At 46.4% G+C, this 18,877-nt stretch overlaps 1 protein-coding gene across 2 annotated transcripts in view; it reads left to right on the forward strand.

Annotated features, from left to right (window-relative positions):
* BEND4 (BEN domain containing 4) overlaps window positions 1-18,289 on the forward strand; it is a 34,473-nt gene extending 16,184 nt beyond the window's left edge. The window contains exons 4-6 of one of the 2 annotated variants that reach the window (XM_053923234.1): window positions 4,227-4,318; window positions 9,191-9,431; window positions 12,915-18,289. In XM_053923234.1, coding sequence (XP_053779209.1) covers window positions 4,227-4,318; window positions 9,191-9,431; window positions 12,915-13,132 — 551 coding nt within the window. In that variant the 3' untranslated portion in view covers window positions 13,133-18,289. The remainder of the gene's footprint in view (window positions 1-4,226; window positions 4,319-9,190; window positions 9,432-12,914) is intronic. The other variant, XM_053923233.2, reaches the window with a different exon arrangement.
* The last annotated feature ends 588 nt before the right edge of the window (window positions 18,290-18,877 follow it).

Here is an 18,877-nt window from a genome sequence, read left to right on the forward strand (position 1 = left end):
CCGGCCTTTTTGTCAGTGAGCTGTGATGTACTAATATTCTCATAGACTGCCTTAAAGACCCTGTCTGTGCGGGCTCAGCTCACTCCCCCGACCACCGTGAAATGAGCCTTCCAGGCCAGGGGCCGCCTCTGTCTGAGAGCAGCATGCTCATTTACGGGGTTTGGGTACTTGATGGAGAATATTTGCAGTCCATCCTCTCAATTTTTACTTTATAGATGCAAAAGAACTTCCTACTTTCTAATTTTTTTTCCTCCCCGGTATTTAATATTCTTTCCAGGATCGTCTAATACGCATTTTAAAATGTCATTACATAAATATTAACATCAGGATAGGTACTAGGGGCATTTGGGGTACCTTCGTTTTCTTGCTTTCCTTTTATTAGGAAATCACTACAGTTTGGGGCTCCTCCTCGATTTTCTTATTAACCCTACGAGACAGACCCGGCTTTCTTTGGCCGAACACATAAGTGGATGAGTGAAACCTACCCAGTGGGTCTGAGGTGGTAGCTTCTCCGTCAGCAGTCAGCAGCAGCGCCTTGCTAAAGTTCATAGTACGCACAAGGAGACAATTAGGTGTGAAGGCCTATGGAGCACTAGTCGGCTCCTGGAGAATTCTGTTGGTCTTTTTGCTGCCGTAAGCCCTGACTTCCCTCCCTTTCGGTGAATGACCTGGACCACACATGAATCCCTGCCCCTTACTCCCCATCGGTGAGGACCCCACGTCTTCACTCAGAAATTCCACAGCGTGTCCACAGGACTGTAGGTTGACGGAGCAAAAGGGCAAGAAGACCGGTTTCCCACCACTCTGCTCGGTGCCCTGTGCCTCTCGCAGGCAGGCAGCGTGGTGTAGCTGTGCGTCAGAGTAAAATTTCTTCCCCCTTTCATCTCTCCTTAAACACAACTATCTCCACTCTCCAGACTGACTTTTCTTCCCCCCTCCACAGAAAGCATTTCACTTACTTCTGCAGCTGCCCTGTGTAAATCTAGGCAACTCCACAGAGCCCTCCGTTGGGAGTGCTGCTCCAAACCCGCCACGGCAGGGGCTCTGGGCCTGAGAGGGGCCTGGAGGCCTCTGCATTCTAAGGGGCGGGCTGGTGGAGAGGCCGGAGGGAGGGGACTACTCAGAGGGCCCAGGGCAGTGGTGATTTCAGTTTTTGAACAGCTGGCTGAGTCTGAGCCTTATCTTCCTGACCTTCAGCCTGGTGCCCATTTATCAACCTACAGGACCCATTTCCCTCACTAGAGCCCCTACAGCCAGTAAATGCAACATGGTTGAATCAGCTGGCCTTACTCATAGCTTTGCGCTGCTGCCTAAATATTTTGGGGTGTAAAGAATGGGAGAGTCGACCTCCAAGCCCTTTCAGGGCTGTATGACCAATGCTGAGGGTAACAGAGAGCAAAGGAAGGGCTGGCTCTATGTAACATTCTTCAGACAACTTTGAAATTCCTCTAATACATGTCCACTGTGGAAATCTTTTAAAACTGGTTTTTACAAGCATGATAAAGGATAAACATAACAACTGCCCTCATCTTGCTACTAAAATATAATCATGGTCAATTATTATTACCACTCACTTCTTTCCAGTCGCTTTCCTACACACATAATTACTTTTGCTTTCAATCCTTACTGAGGATTGTAGGGGAGGAGGGAGCTGAGCTCAGGGTGAGAAACACTGGTGAGCTGCCTCCCGTACACACCCAGCTGGGGATCAGACCCGCAGCCTTTTGGTGCGCAGAGTGACGCTCTGACCAAGCGAGCCACCCAGCCAGGGCCCCACGTGATTCCTTTTAACATGGGGGGGGGGGTGTTGTAATGAATACTCAGGTTTTATTCTATTTCATTAAATTTATTGGGGTGCCATTGGAAGATGAGTTTCAAGTGTGCAATTCTGTACACATCAGGTGTATATTGCATTGTGTGCTCACCACCCACTGCCTGGCCTCCCATCACCACGTACTTGACCCCTTTACCCTCTTCAGCGCCCCCCCCCATAACCACCACACAGTTTGTGTTTCTGCGTTTTCTGTTTGTTCATTTGTTGCTTTCTGTTTTATATTCCGATATGAGTGAAATCATACGGTTCTTGTCCTTTCTGTCTGGCTTACTTCGCTTCGCATGATACTTTCAGGATCCATCCCTGTTGTCACAAGTGGCAGTATTTCATTCAGTTTTGTAAGCATTTTTGCTTCATTTAAACACTTTTTCAGAAACATCTTAATGACTATAAAATATGGCTAAGGGATCAAAAGAAGTTTCATTGGAATCCTAATCAGTCAGTCAGTAATGACAAAGTTTGCTAAAACTTCCCAACTAAATCCAGCGTAACACCCTGCCCATGTCCCAGAGCAGCGACACACATACAGTCGCATCAGGTTCTGACCGCAAACCCAGAGGACAGAGCGCTGCTCCCTGAGTCCTCCTGCCCAGCGCTGTGCAGAGCAGACTCAGATGCCGCTCTCAGGTGGACCCCAAAGGCCTCGTGGGTAAAGACCAGAACTCAAGCACAAACCTGTTTTCTGCCTCCATTGGCTTCCCCAGTCGTCTGCTCTTTCCCCGTAATTGATGCCCGTGGCCAGGAGTTTCCATCGCATGCACTGCGGAATCAGTAAAGCAGACTAGACCTTGAACACAGGCGGGCGACACTAGGGGTAGTTGACTGGTCTTACCAAACTCGGGCTTTGTCAAACTCATCCAGGTACACCTTTGGTCGACTTCTGTGGTGGTGCAGCAGCTGCCTCTTCGGTTTGAGGAATGTATTAAATGACAATTCAAGAGTGGCCTGTGGCAAAGGACTAAGACACAGATCTAAAAAGATGGTTATTTAAGAAAAATCTTTTCTGGCTACAAGAAAAATTTCCTAAGCTACTCCTACTTCTATCTCCAAATTCTTCAAAAGGATGTTGATGGAGTTTTTGATTTGCTCTCACAATGTGATGTTGCCTAAAACTCCTAAAGCTGTGAGCGGGTAAAGATGATGATTTCTGTTTGCTCTCCTTAAAAAAAAAGTGGTGAGGAAAACACAGTAAAGAAAGCCCAGTGGTGACACTTTAAAATTGTGGTTTCGGTTAAACATTTATTATTATCTTCAATATGACAAAAACAGCTTAAGAAAACACACAGCTAAGACAGAGTAGCCGTAATTCACGTAAATTAGGCTTTTAACTGAGCTACCCAGGCCTCGAAAAACAGTTAGTTAGCACTCCTGGAAAGACTGTAATATAAATCTTAAGATGTAGGAGTTATTTATGCAATGCTACGAAAAATGTCAGGCTCTATTTGGCCTAATACCTGTTCAGTTTTATTTTAATTATTCAATGATTCTATAAGAGTAAACCTCAAAAAATAATCAACAATTAATGAAATACACAATAACCAAACATGAACTGGACCAGATCAGTTAAGTTTCGAGAGAGAGAGAGAGAGAGAATGGGACACTTATGGTGGGAACTGCGTGGTCAGGTGTAGTCTGTTGGGAAACAGGACTAAACTGCGTGGCATTCCTGCTTCCTGAAGAGCTAGGCATAGAGCTGGCATTAGAAATGAGTATTGCCTGGCTGATGGGGCTCAGCTGGTGGGGCTCGGCTAGCTGGTGGGGTGTCATCCTGCAAACTGAAAGGTCGCAGCTTCCACTCCTGGTCTGGGCACTTGCCTGGGTTGCAGGTTCGTCCCTGATTGGGGACCAATTGGGCCCCATTTAGGTATGTACAAAAAGGCAGCCCACGGATGTTCCCTCTCACACTGATGTCTCTCTCTCTCTCTCTCTCTCTCCTTCCCCCTTTGTCTAAAAAGCAATAAAAAAAATCAGGATAAAAAAAATAAATTATATTATTGATTGAAAATAGTGAAACATTAGTTTTTCAGCATTTTAATTTTAAAAAGCATCATTGGGTACTTCAGTTATAACTTGAGTCAAAGAGGACGAATCATGACTCTTCTGTGAGCTGTTCCTGATCATTATTGTTGACCCAAACTCATCTTAGATTTTAAGTTCGTCTTGAAAGTTTTCAGGGACTTGTGCCGAGCCAAGGACTTTCCCCCGAACCGAGGCCTTTGTCTGTATCTACAAACTGAAATAACTACGGCTGTCACATGTAAGAAGATTCTGTCTCCTTTAGAAAATAAGGTCTTCTTTAGACGTTTGCATCAAAAGTCTTTTTTTAGACCATGTTTTGTCTTCTTGTGGCAGGATAGCTAATGCTATAATTGTTGCAATTCCTTGCCCGCAGTGCCCTGTCAGACCGTGTTAGATTACTTGAAGACGGTGCTACAGCATCACAACCAACTCATGATCCCACAGCCGGCTGACCAGCCCACCGAGGTAGGTCTCCTTTGCAAAAGTAAACGTTGTTCCGTTTGAAATTTCCTTAAAACAAAGCCCTTTGATGGCTTACGCACATACATCAGAACAGATTGGCTAGCAAAACACACTTTTACTCTCCGAGGCTTAGGGGTCTGTTACCTGTGAGCTTGTAGACTGTGGCAAATGATGATGCATGTATTTAACTCACAAAGACTCAAATGCGTATTCAGGGGGAGTAAGAGCAAGAGCCCTAAGTAGTGTGGGCAGTTTTCCCACCATTCTGTGGGCACAGGGGGCTGGAGATGGGAGACAGCCACCTGTCATACCCTCAGGCGGAGCCCGTGTTCCAGAATGCCCTTCTGTGACCTGCCCCACACAGAGATTCTCAAGTGCTTAGAAAGGGTTTTCCAAACATCAGGGCCCCTGAACATGTACATTTTGTACCCCGGACCACCTGTTTCTTCCACCGTGTAAGAGAAGTGGTCTGTTCTGGTGGTGATGGTGTATCTGTTCGACCACAGGACACTCACAGGACTTTCAAGGCTCAGTCTTCTGTGTATGTTATTTCATCTTAGGAATATCAGAGCCTAAATTCAGTGGAAGAAGTAACTGCACCCTACCTTACGAGGGTTATAAATGTATAGGGATGATAACAGTAGATCTGACGAGTTGTTTGATGAGCTGCTCACGCTGGTAAGGGTAGGATGTTGACGCTCTGTATCCGGCGGTCAGTAGTTGGAGTAATACTGCAGTCTGTCCCCGTACTTACCGTCCAGCAGCTCCACCTGCACTCCTTCCCACCAGACCCCATGCCTCTCTGCCGAAGAAACACAAGAACACACGACTCCGCCGTTTCCTGCTCACAAGAGACGAGGTGAAGAGGGTGGAGTCAGTCTGGTGCAGACTGAGACTGTCACCTTCAGTGTGACCTGAGACTTGGTGGGCAGTTGCTCCCATTCCCTGTAATTGGAGGAGGGATTTCAAAGGTCTGATCCTTTCCTGCGGCCCAGTGTATCCCCGGCCCCACCACACTCCCTCTCTTGAATTTAGCAAAAAGTAAGTTACCAAGTTGAATTCAGCCTGCTGGATTCTGCCACACTTACTGCAGCCTTCTTGCGTGCCCCACACCCCCAGAGGCGGCGGGGCCTCCTTCTTCAGGACTTATGCCGTCAGTTTCTCCTTGTCTGGTGCACTGACTTCTCTCCTGTAACTGGGTCGTCCCCCTGAGTAGCACACGCTCGAGTCTTCCCACCCTGAAATAAGCCTTCCCTTGATGCTTCCTCCCTCCCTCCATCACTTACTGTCTTTTCTTTCTCCTTCCACCACCCTAAGAATCCTCTGTCAGCACTTTCATTCCACGCCACGGCACATCTTGCTCCTTGAAGGTTAGGCCCTCACTCATCCGCCATTAGCATCCCCAGTGCCTACCATTGAAGGTGTTTGCTGAGTGGTGACCTCATTTTTTCAAAGGGATTGAGTACTTGAAAGACTGGTCTGTATTCGTCATCTCCACCCTCTTAATTCCCACTTGCTCTTCCACCCCCTGCAGTCTGTCGCCACCTCCACCACCTGTCAGAATGCTCTGCAGGTGGCCTCGGTGACTTTGCCCGTTGTTCAGTCCAGGGGCATTTTTTCAGCCTTCGTCATCCCCAGGATCTCTCCCTCCCCTCCCCTTCCTCCTCCTCTTCCTCCTCTGTGATCTCTCTTCCTCTTCTGGTTCCCTGCCCTTTTCTTAGTGTGCTTTAAGAAGGTTTCCACCCACTGCTCTCCCGAGTTTTATCCTGCGTCTCTTCCTCCGGCTCTCTACTGCCTTCCTCCGGTCTGTCATGTTCTCTCTCTGAACATCATCTGCGTGTAGGCCATCAGTCCCCAGGGGTCAACTCTAGACCAGAGTGTCCAGGGCCAGCAGTGGAATGCCCATGCACCCTGAACTCGGGACACCTCTGAACACCCGTCCAGACTCCTGCTTTCCCCACAGTAAAGGCGGCACCAGCCCTGGGCAGAAAGGTCTGGGCATCTCCGGCTCCTTCCTCTTCCTCATTCCTGACATCCACAGCCTCACTGACATGCATAGTCTCACTTCTTGTCTCTAGTTCACTCTCGTCACTTCTCACCTGGACTGTGCGAGTGGATTCTGTCTTCTCCATTCTCCACACTAAAGTTATTTTTCTAAAGCAAAGATCCAAAATACATGTCACATACTTAAAATCATTTGATTACACCTTATAATAGTATAGTCTGCAGTTTCTAACTTTGACATTTGTTACACAAAAAGCACATCTGAAAAGCCCACTTTCTCCAAGAAGCCCTCCCTGATTACCACACCTGATCTGTGCTCCCAGAGCACATTGTTCATGAGATGCATTCAGAACTTACTGAAAAGTTAGTGCACGCCTGTCTTCCATGTGGTTATGCGTCTGTGAAACATGAAAGCAACACCGTTCATCTTGGCTTTTTCAAAGCTGGCTCAGCAATAGGTCAGAAGAGGTGCTGACAGGGACCATAACTGAGAAGATGATTTTAAATTAAGGGTGGTGGAAGTCCTCTGTCTTCAGTAGCCCTTTATAATGGCCCCCTGCCTCCTTAAAGTTCTTTAATTTTGTCAATTTATTATAATCAGAAGCTCTTCAAGTGCCCGAGTGCCGCAGTGGCTAAAAAGAAAGAAAGAAGGAAAAAGAGCGCTTCGTTGCAGCACCGCTGGTGGGTGTCCGCTGAGTGCCCGCTGTGCGCCGCTCACCGCCATGTGTCCCGCCTCAGTCATTCGGCAGCGTCTGTGGCCCCTGCGCTGCAGCCTGCACTGTCCTTGGCCTGGGGGAAGAGCGCCACGTAAAGCAGATAGTAATCCCAGCCCTCGTGGGCTGATGTGCTGGTGGGAGATGAGTGGACTCCTCACCACAAACCTGCACACTGGAATTACTGTCCTTATTTTGACCGAAGAGCCCTGAGGTTTAGAGAAGTCAAGTCACCTGCACGGGGCCTGCCCCAGAGCTCACCTGTATCTTGGCCTGTGAGAGCAAAGAAGCCAGAGGGACAGAGTGCATGTGGCCAGCTCAGGTTGCTCATCCGTGGCTCAGTGTATGGTGACAGTTTAGTCAGGGTTTTCCACAGAAATTCTTCTGACACAGTTCATGTCCTGAGGCAACCAGCCCTGGATCCCACCTTCCCCAGGCCCCAGTGGGCAGCCCTGAGGGGTCAAAGAATCAGAACCCTGGAAGCCCTCCCCTCCCTGGGCATGGGAGGTGGGGGAATCCCCTGGCTGTCTGCCCCTGCTTCCTCTCGGTCGTACCCGCTGTTCCTTACCTGTGCAGAGGGCACCGCCGTTTCTCCTGGGATCATCTTGACTCCTCCATACCCCACACCCTGGCTCTCTGAGTTGGTTGCCTAACCCCCTTGAGTCTGCGCCTTTCATGCTCGCTTCTCTGTCTGCTCTACCACAGACTCACGCCACTGCTCCTTCCCACCTCCTGCCATGTGACAGCAGGCTGGGCTGTGAGCCGTTTGGGACCTGGGGGTCCTGCCCGCCGTGTGATCACCTCTAGTACACAGAGCCTGGGTTGATTTATGCTCCCAAATACTTTCATTAAACCCATGCTCATAGAGTTAAATCCCTTTTGCAGACAGGCAAACTTGGGTTCAACAAATGGAAGTAATAATTTGCCCGAGAAACATGACAGATGAGACCCAGAACCAAATTCAGTTCACATCCAAGCTGACTCTAAATTCAAAGTACAAACTTTGTGCCTCAGCTTCCTCCCTTAAAAAGGAAACCGAGTCACACTACTGCTAATTCAAGGAAGGATGAATGCTGTGGAGATGAGCTTCCAGGGTATGACTTAGTGACGATGTCAGCCAAATCTGGCTACCTCTTCCTGTGGGCTTCTGTGCCATCTGCCCTTCAGTGCTTAGCTGAACAGAACCCTTCTGGAAATAAAACCCTAATAGCCCCGAACACTGCCGAATGTATAGCCTGTAGTAAATTTGCAGAGTTGTAAAACTGACTGTGTTTTCCCTCCTTTATTCTGTGCACCTTAATTACTGGGGAAGGAGTCCGTTAAAACTGAGATCATGGGTTAATTAATCGTCCTGGACTGTAGAATTTTATGGACAACCAGAATGAAAGTAATAGTTGTGTAGGTGCAATTGACTAAACATGGCTTATAAATGTTACAAAATTCCCATAATTAGTCCCTTTGCAGCTATTTAGCTTGGGAATTTTATAGCAGACATAAATTACGAAGGTGAAAAGTAAGAAAAATTTTGAGTTGACATAGTGGCATTTGCAAAAGCTATAATTTGAGAAAACCTGTTATGCATTATTATTAATGATTTTTTTTCAGTTTCCACAGTTCCCCCCTTTTTAAATTTACTCTTTAATGTTGGTTGTTTCCACTGTAACATAGTGTCTCTCAAGTGTTAGGTGCATAAACACAAGTAATACTTGATGAAAATAAGACCGACCACCAGAATCATTTCTAAAAGTACGTTACTGCCAACCAAAGGATGAAGAGACCTATTTGATCACGCTCTTCAAAGTCATTGCTGCATATTTTAATAGATTGAAAAGGAAAGTTACGGCTTCTATTTAAATAGTGTTCCCTGTCATTGGGTCTTGACACATTTTAACCTACCTGTTAAAATGCAAGTTATAAATAGCTCCTCTTTCAAAGGTGTTCATTATACCCCATTGGCTCTTGTTATAGAAAATGCAAATGTAATTTGAAAAGTGCCTGTTCTGAGTGTGAGCAATTATTTGGTGTGCTCTCCGATACCTGGTTCATTGTCAGCACCCAGCCACTCAGTTGAAAAGCAGGTTCGTCTTTGAAATGGAGATCGCCTGGGCTCCTGGCTGGCTGGCTCAGAAGGTAATGAGAGACTGTTTCGCTTTTCCAGGGAAGCAAGCAGCTGTTGAACAACTATCCTGTCTACATAACAAGCAAACAGTGGGACGAGGCTGTAAATTCTTCAAAGAAAGATGGGAGACGGCTCCTTCGATACCTCATCCGATTTGTTTTCACAACCGATGAGCTTAAGTACTCATGCGGCCTTGGGAAAAGGAAAAGGTCAGTGCAGTCAGGAGAGACAGGTCCTGAAAGACGCCCTCTGGATCCAGTTAAAGTAACATGCCTCCGAGGTACTGCATCCTTCCGCTCAGTGTCGCCATCTGTGATCTCATTTCACCGCATTGGCTGTGGCCCCGTGCAAGTGTTCAGCCTTTACTGTTTTTTGGTTTTTTTTCCCACTGAGACCGTGTAGGCTTCGTGTGGCCCATCTACTCGGTATCGAGAAGTTCTTTCTAAAAATTCTCGTGTGCTTGTAGCCTTGGTGTTCTCACTGAATGGCACATAAGCATCGCATAGCACCTCATGTTTCACGCTTTAAATTCAGACTTTACACGCTGCCAGCGAAGGCCACCTCCAGCAGAATGGAGTGCTGGGAAACGCACCAAGGAAGGGAGATGCGGGTTTCTTTTTTACACATTAGGGAAAGGATATGGCCCATTTCCTTTTATAGCCGGTGGCCCACCCCCTCCCCCATCCCATCTAGCTTCCTTCTCAAGAATATGTGCCCCCTACTCCTAACATTTCTTTAGAATTCATTTTCCTAAGTGCCTGAAGTATTACCCAGTCAGCCTTTATTAGTTTTAAAAAAAGCTCCTGTATTAAAAATACTGCTTAGGTTTTATCAGTATTAACATTTTGTCAGTATTAATAACTGATAACTCTGCAGTAGACCCACACTTAGTGGCCAGGCCAGAGGGTGAGGAGGAAGAATGAGCAGATACATAGCTCATTGAGCAGGTTCCCAGCAAACAGACACAGCTAGGAACGTTAGTGCCAACAGAGACATCGTTCACACCTGGAGAAATTCATACCAAAAAGCTCAGCTGTTACCTGTAGAGTTCAATAGCAATTTCATTGGTTGGCGCGATTTGACAGTGATTTACTCTAGATGTGGATCAAAGCGTCCTCTGGCGAGGAAGTCACAGGGAAATACGTGAGCGCTAGTCAGGCCTCGGTCGTCACACAGGACAGCCTCTCTTACACTCCTCCTGGGATGGCCGCTGGGATTTGTGAAAAGCCAAGGCTTCCCACGCCCACCCTGAGCTTCTGATTCAGCTGGTCTGGGTGGGGACAGGGAGGCATGTGTTGCTGCGCCTCCAGACCACGCCAGGGGATCTGATGCCCATACTTCAGAAACCCACCCAGAATGAAAACACCCCCAGGGAGTAGGCACAGGTGCTGCAGAGCACCCCCTGTTGGCCGGTCTGGAAATTCCACTTGCTCAGAGTGGGTGTGACGGAAATCTTCAGGGTCTTTTCTGAGCAAACTAGCCATGGTGTCCCTTCTTTTCCATCATCATCAGAGGTGATGGAGTTACTCACCAGGAGCACCAGAGGCAGTGGGGGGCCTGGGAGCTCCCCTGAGAGTACTCTTTCTTAGTGTGAACTCCAGAAGTTGCCCTAAGGCTTCTAAGGGACTCAGGATAAGGGCCTCACAATGGTTTCCCTTTCCAGAAATCCTTACTAAATGTTTTATATTTTAACTGGCAAGTTCGTGGAGCTAGGGGATTAATATCCATCCTGAAGCTCCAGTGCCACTGTCCCGAGCGTGCTGCCAGGCCCTCCGCGACACCCACGCAGCCCAGGCTCGCTGCCCAGAGTCTGCCTGCTCCAGCTCATGCCTCTCCTGGGGACATGACCCACAGGCTTCCCCTGGAGAATACACAGGCAAGAAATGGTGATGGCCTGTGTCCAGGGCAGCTGGTTAGAGCATTTCCACATCTGTCCCAAAGGCTGAAATCCTGGGGCTTTCCTGTGACCTAGACAGGATTTCTTCCCTAAAGGCTTAGGCCTGGTGACTCCCAGGGTGGGGGTCCTTGTTTTGAGCAAGATTACAGTGGCCAAAGGAAGCCTTAGACCTGGACACTTTGGGGAGTAGAATCAAATCCTGGGCCACTTGCTCCCAAAGGTGCCCTGAGGGAAGAGGACCTGTGAAGACAGTGAGCTCTGCTTTCAGCTCTGAGTAGGCTCACAGTGTTGGGGAAGTCCTGTCGCAGCAGTAGATGCTGAGGAGGGGGAGGTGTCCCAGAGCAGCGCATGCTCCCCGAGTGCCACCTTGCAGCACCCTCGTCCATCAGCCTTTATTCCCGCTCGTTGAGTCTTTGAGTCTTCCGGTGCCTTGTGCTCATACGAGAGGGTGTGGACAGAGACGGGAGATCACTGAAACAGGTGCTGAGTACTCAGTACAGTAGGGACTTGAGGAGGGCAGAAGAGGAGCAGGAAACAGTCCTTCGCTTTGGTAGCTAACAGTCTGGCTGGAGATGATTGGAGGGCACTTGTGAAGAGCTGAGAACACAGGTGAAGTAATAGGAAGTGTAAGTCTTTGAGCCCTCAAGGTCCCAGAATATCTCCTTTCTGTCTGTCCAGCATTATAATGAATGACGGTTACCTCGGGCTGAGAATTACCCTGTTTGCTCCTGGCCTTGCTCCCCAGGATAAGCCGTCAGGTTCATGGCAGTTTGGCAGAGTGAGGAGCTGAAGAAGCAGTGCTTTTCCCAGGGAAGGCCACTGGGGCTGGGGCTCAGGTGAGGCAAGTGAGTCTCTCATCTCAGGCACAGAGTCAAAGGGATGCCAGCAATCTCGGAGGTGCCCTGCTTCTCTTAAGCGAGACTGGACTGTGATGGGCCCAGTTCCATTCATGAGATTTCTCTGGTCCAGGTCCTTGAAAGCATTCGCTTCTCTCACGGGCAGGTAGAGCATGCATTTCACAAAGACACTGCAGACAAATCCAGTCCCACACTCAGAACTGCTGTCTTGTCGGGGGTCACTGTTGGAGAAAACGGTGTGTAGATAGTAGTCGTCCTGAACTCTCAACCAGCTGTGCACACCTGTTCCCACGGAAATAGCTGCGTAGGAGTGATGCATGTGCCCGCTGCCCCTGCGGGAGGGAGTCTTAGCTACTTTTTATATAGTCGCTCTTCAGGTCTGCTCATTGCTTTCTGGTGAAGGTAAATATCTAGAGGAAATCTCACCTTAAAAACATTTGTCAGTGCATATATAGACACCACAAGTAGAGAAATAAAGTATAGCCTATAGTATCAGATTTTAAGATTGTGAAAACCTCTTCTGAACTAAAATTCAGGCAATTCCTCACTTGTTGAGATTGTGACATTTTCTTGCACTTAATCTACAAATCAGTAGCTGGTGGAAGAATACCACATGAACGATACTTATTATGCTTCTGGAGATAGTTAACATTCTAAAGCTGTGAGGCAGTAACAACAGGGGAGGGGTTTTGAAAATAGAACTCAGTAACTTACCAAGCATGGCATCAACCGTGTCTTGCGAATCAGCTTTACCTTTGATTTCAATAGCAAGTGTTCCTTAGAAGGGTCACCCACCCGCTAGCGTGATGCTCACTCTTACACACGAGGAGGAAATAGGTTTGAAGTGTCGGGTCTAATAGTGGCATCATCATGGCATTGCATTGGAGTTCTCATGAAGCTTTTCTTACGGCACTTTTGTTAACGTTTAAGCCGTCTCTCCTGCCATCTTCTGCAAAAACCAGCTGTTCTTCTTTCCTCTCTCTTTTTATTGTCTCGTATATTCCTGCAGAGTTCATTAGGATGCACTGCACCTCCAACCCCGACTGGTGGATGCCCTCGGAGGAGCAGATCAACAAGGTGTTCAGCGACGCCGTGGGCCACGCCCGGCAGGGGCGCGCGGTGGGGACGTTCCTGCACAACGGGGGCTCGTTTTACGAAGGGATTGATCCCCAGGCTGCCCAGGATGAGGTCTTCAACAAGAATTCCCAGGACGGGTCTGGGGATTAGTGGACAAAGCTTCTCCTTGGTAGCCGCCGGTCCTCCCAAGAGTTCCCATTCCAAACGTCCTATTCCCATCACTCTAGAGGCCAAAGCACGGCATTCTGTCACGCATCCTAAATCTGAGCTCTCTTAGCCTAGTGGCACACTTCCCAAATAGAAGTCCATTTTAGGGTCGTTGGGGAAGTCTGCGGAGCCTACCACAGATTTTCAGAATATTATAGAAAAAAGCTACAGTTGATTTTCAAAGATTACTACTAGCTGGATGATGAGGGTGGAAACAAAAAAATAGGCAGACTCCGAGTCTCCTGTCTGAAATCAAGTAAACTGCTTCCTGAGCAGAGCTGGTCCCGTGGGAACCACTTAAAGGGACAAGGAGCAAGCATTCTCTTTCTTTCACTAAACTCATCTTGATGTTTTCCAAAGACTTGAAGTCATACTTCTCAGCAGAGACGTAAGGCAGGTGAGATCATATGCTGTGTCTGCGCTGACAGAGCCTGTTATTGACTAGAAACCAGGGAACAGAGGCCACCTCTAGACAGTGATTAATGGGAAGTCGGCTGTTGTTTTTACCAAAAAAGTCCTACCGTGTCGATCAGGAAGGCACTGTGTGATCTCGGGAGCTTACAAGTAGTAATAGTTTTCATTATGTCAGTCAAGAAACATCCAAAGATCCAAAACCATCGTTCAGTGCTTGATTTGGTAGGCTCCTAGACCCACAGTTCCCACAACCTTAAATCTGGCTTTATTGACACAGTGCCAAAGTGGTGGGTTAAACAAAGACTCAGTCAATTAGTTGTTTGATGCACTGAGGCCAGACAAGTGGTGTGACTGATGATGATCCCTGAATTGACCAGATGTTCTGGAATTGTGTACACGCGGCTTCAAGACCATTCTGACAACTATGCAATGGGCTTGCCTGTAATTTCTCTGAAATTCAAGGGTCTTTCTGTGCTCAGCTGGTCTTTAACATTTGCATAAAGCTTGTGTTTCTCGTTGTTGCTGATGAAAATGTTTCATCCCACTGTGTGCCTGCCTCCCCCAGTTGTCCTCTGAGCTGCAAGCGCTGGTTAGGTTACCATCCACTTTCCCCAGTTTCATCTGTTGAGTTCCATATGTGAAACCAGTAGTGTCTTCGGAACCACTTCTTACCCACAAATGCTGCAGAGATGCTAGACTCCATTTCTGAGGGCTTCAGGTTTGGATGTCAGGAGAGACCTTCTCACCAGACTAATCCAGATTGCTACGTCCTTTGTAAGCAAAGGGCTAAATTGGCAGCATTTACTGAAGGCTATTAATGTCATCTACAGACATAAGTAAGGATTTTGAAAATTGATTGGAAATTCATTTAAAGTTTATGCGTGTCCATTTATATAGTGTTCTTTTTTGCCATTTTTTTCAAAGTAAGTAAATTGCCCTTTATGTTCAATAATTAGCACCAACTACATGCACAGGCCTAGTTTCGTATTTATAGAGATGGTCACTTGTCGGATCTGTTAAATGGTGTGGGGAGAACTGATAGTTTGGTCTTAGTTTGGACCAGTTAGCTAAAATTTCGCGTTTGTTTTTTTTAAGAAATATAAGGGCAGATGTGATGTTGCTTATGGGAACTAGGAGATTAATATCTTTGGCTATCCAAGGGAAAAGATAACTTCTTGAAGAGATTTGGAGGTCTAGGAAATTGATATATTGTAAGATTTTTTTGGTGGCATGAAATCTTGGCCAGAAGAAAAATACCACCATAACCTCATCTGTCTATCCATTTTACTTTTCTTTCTTTTTTTTTTTTGCATTGGGCTTTGACTATCTGTACTGCTGAGGACCTGTCCTTCTTGTATAGCAGCAATATCTGACCACTGCTTTTAAGAACCAAAAAGAAAAAACCCTTCAGCTCTTACGGTTTTCCTGTAACCTTGAGCGTTCAACACATCTTCACGTCTAAGCACATCTTGGTCTGTGTTTGTCTGTGTTGTGTGCTGGCCTTGGCTGAGGGCAGCTGACCCTTCAGTGATGTGTATTGGAGGACGTAGGCCAGGAACCTGAGGAGGGAGCCTGGAGTCTGTGAGTATTGTCTAAAGTCACTTTTCTCACTGTCTCCGTGAAGCTGCCCTGTTCAGGAAACTTACGGTTAACCCCAGTGCTAAGTGCTTTTGAGATACCATCCCTTTTTACTTGAAAATGTGTCATCCAGCCCTTGAACCTGCCATCACTTACTTGCGTGTTCCTCATTTCCACCATGGCGTTCGGGTTATCGTCACTTTTCATGTGTCCCAAGGCTTCACTAGGAATGTAGAGGATAAGATTAGAGCATGTAATTGCTGTCATCTCCTTTGGTAGGGAAGCGAGACGTACATGTAGCTACTTCGCAACTGCAGAGCAAGAGGGTGATTTTATATTCTGGGTCTCTCTTAGCCCTTCATAAGTCAGGAAAACATTGACCTAAGAGTTTCTACATTGGGATCATGGGGAGATAGAACTTACTATAATATATTTGATTGCTAGTCCACCTGCCCAATGTCGGTGGAATGGTTTCTTCAGCCCAGTAACTACTCCTGTATTATCAGGTGTTTTTCCCAAAACCTGGGCAATCCTCCAAACTTGGGAACCTACAAGTTCATGATTTCTACTATTTTTTTCTGCCACCTTTAATGGCTTTTCCTCCCTTCTGTTGCTATGAGAATACGGATGGAGCACCAAATGAGATGAGACGCGCACTGTTTTCAGAAAAGCAGACATAACATTGCCTTAGTTTGGATCCTGCCGGTTATTGCGTGCTGTAGAACCTAACCCTAACACCCACTGACTACCTCCTTCATTTTTTCTTAGATTGCAATTATCTGAAAATCTCATCCTTCGGTAACTTCATTTTTAGAAAAGATTTAGATGTAGAACTTTCTCATGCAATGCTGTGTCACTTCACAGTACAGAGCTGTGTGATTTTTGACAGCTCATACACAGATTTTTAGAAATGTAATAGAAAATGATTTTTGCACATATGGTGCAAGTCTGGCTGATGTCTGTTTAATGTGGCAACACTTACCCAAAACTGCACGCAAAACATGTCAGATAGAAGGCTGGAGTCAGAACTCCAATGCGAATGTGTCGAAACAGCGTGTGTGTCATTGTGATACACTTTTGTAAACATGGTGATGGCTTCTTCCAGTGGTGTGAGTGCTGGATAAAAATAAACACTTCACTGGGAATAATTAGGGAAATGTCACCCAGCTGAGGGCCCTCTGCAAAGTCGTTCGCACTGTCAGCCAGTGGCCTTCGTTCCTCTACTTGTGGTGGTTTTTAGAGGAGAGGGAAGAACTGGTACCAGACAACGTGGAGTGCAAAAATAACCCATCAGCATTCGCCGCCTACTGCGTAAAATTCAAAACTGTAGCTGACACGTTTACACACGAGACCGCACTCACATTCAGTTCTAAGTAATACTGAGTGGACTGGGCTTTGCTCACCTGATGGCTGGCTTGATCAGCTTGGCTACTGAAAGCACTGAATTACCAGCATCTGTGGTAAAAGTGACCAGATTAATTCTCCTTGTGACCATGCATAGCTGGCTAATGCAAGGACTAGGTTTTCATTGAATCACAAGTCCCCCAAATCACCGTGCAAATACATCTGCCAATGAAACATTCGAAAACCTGTTCGGTCTCAGAATAACTGCACCAATACAAGCGGCCACATGGGTCTCCACCACGTTGGGAAACTGTTTCCGCCCATCCAGAACCACTGCCAGCAACAGTAGTGACGACAACTACTTTGCCTTGAGTTCTCCTGTGCCAGGTATTTGCTAACACTCTGCACCACCCTCTAAGGCTGTTACTGTTGATTATCCCCACTTTACTGATAAGGACGCTGCCCAAGGTACTGGCTAGTCAAAGGATGGACTTGGGCTCAGTAAGCTTAACGGCTAGTTCAGTTTTCCCCACAGGCAAAGCGAAGTTCTCACAAGCCCATTGACACTTTGGAAGAGGTTTGTTGTTTTATTTACGTCATTGAGGAAAAATTGGTATTTGTGTCACTAAAAACCACTTTTAAAGTATGTTGACGCTTAAGTAGGAGCATATAAACCACATATCCTTGGGGGAACTGCTGAGGTTTCTGCCTAGGCTTCACTTACATAAGATCCAGTGATAAAGAGTAAAAAGTCTTTTGTAGTGAGTAAGTTAAAATCAGTTGTTGAGATTTATTTCATAGGTTCCCAGTGTAAAAATGCAGGGATACAAACGCAAAAATCTACACTGAGGGAAGTGATATTTCGGGGAACTCCTAGACGTCAGAAATGGCATCAGTTAGCCAGTGTTCTACGCTCTTTTCACATTTGCTGTAGCCCTAGAATTGAGGCGTCTGGGTTGGAAGAGAGGGTTTTCATTTTTGGTGTCACTGTGAAAACTTGTGAAGATTTTGTAGGAAAATACAGTGATCTGTTGATTCTTTCCTGTAGTTGTGGCTTTAACATCTCAGGCTGTGTTTAAGTTCAAGAGCATGCCAAGGCCATGAGGGCCTAGCTTTGTTTCTTTGGAACAGGGCGTGCCAAAACCGAGAGATGGGTCCTGAAACTCTGCAGGCCACTGGCCCGCCTGACCCTGCCCACTTTAAGCATTGCCTTTCTGCCTCTCCTCTGGAACTTCATGTAGCAGCCTAACCCCAGGGCCAACTTGCCTTTACTCTATTTTCTATAATGAGCGTTCATGGAGAAACTGTGACAAATCCATTGACCCTAATATTTTTACTGTTGGAGTCTTGTTGAATTCTCTGTGAATAATTCCTATTTGATTGTACTGTGTAGAGTTGATACCCACTAGGGGTATGTTAATAAGACTCTAAATGCATAGTGTAATATAGAATAGCAAGATTTTTTGTGAACAATTTATATAGAAGAGTAAGTTGTTTTTTAAGTGTTAGGCACATTTCTTTTAGGAACTTAAAATGTTATAAGAGTTTTTTAAGCATTCAATATTTTTAATTATAAGAAACATTTGTTACTGGAGCTGATTATTTCGGGTGTTCTAGTTGGAGTGTTGATTTATTACCTCATATACCTCTAGAATGCCACGTGTTCTGTTGGAGATAAAACTGCACAATAAATGTCAAGTCTCTGTCTCGTGCTTTCACTCGCTTTCTTGCATCTTCCTCCAATTCTTTGAAAACACTTTTCTGGGTGTGGGGGGTTGTTTGCTTTTTGGAAAAGAGAACGTTTTTCTCCCTCACACTAAGGCTTTTTTCCTAAGGTGTCTCCAAATGCCAAGAAAATGGTATATGCTTAATACACAATTAAAAGCCACTCAAGTGTCAGGGAACTGGCCAGAAGTCATCCAAAAAATTCACTTGATCCCGTGAGTGAAAGGGACCACCAGCAATGACCCAGAGCGGCATGAAATCCCGGATTCCCACCCAGTGTTTGGTGCTTCCTGCTCACGGTACCGTTGATCGGGGAGGGGAACCCTTCAGCACTGCTCCTGACCTTTAACAACGAACAAATGGTGGTTTACAGCTTCTGGACAGTGAGCTGAGTGCAGGAGCGAAGTAGCTATGGCTAAGGTGGCGTGATTGTGGCTTCTCACTTTTCCTTGATGTATAATACACACTTCTGACCTACAACCCCTATAGCACAGCATCAAAGTAGCATTTCACAGATCAGACTGAGAACTGAAACGAAACACGTTTCATTTTAGGGAAAACAAAGACGTTTTATTTTTGCACTAGAAGATGCAGTGTTTTAACAGGGTTTTGAACGAAAGAGCAAGC

The sequence above is a fragment of the Desmodus rotundus genome, chromosome 4 (genome assembly GCF_022682495.2).
Source record: "Desmodus rotundus isolate HL8 chromosome 4, HLdesRot8A.1, whole genome shotgun sequence".
In the NCBI taxonomy this organism is placed as follows: Eukaryota; Metazoa; Chordata; class Mammalia; order Chiroptera; family Phyllostomidae; genus Desmodus; species Desmodus rotundus.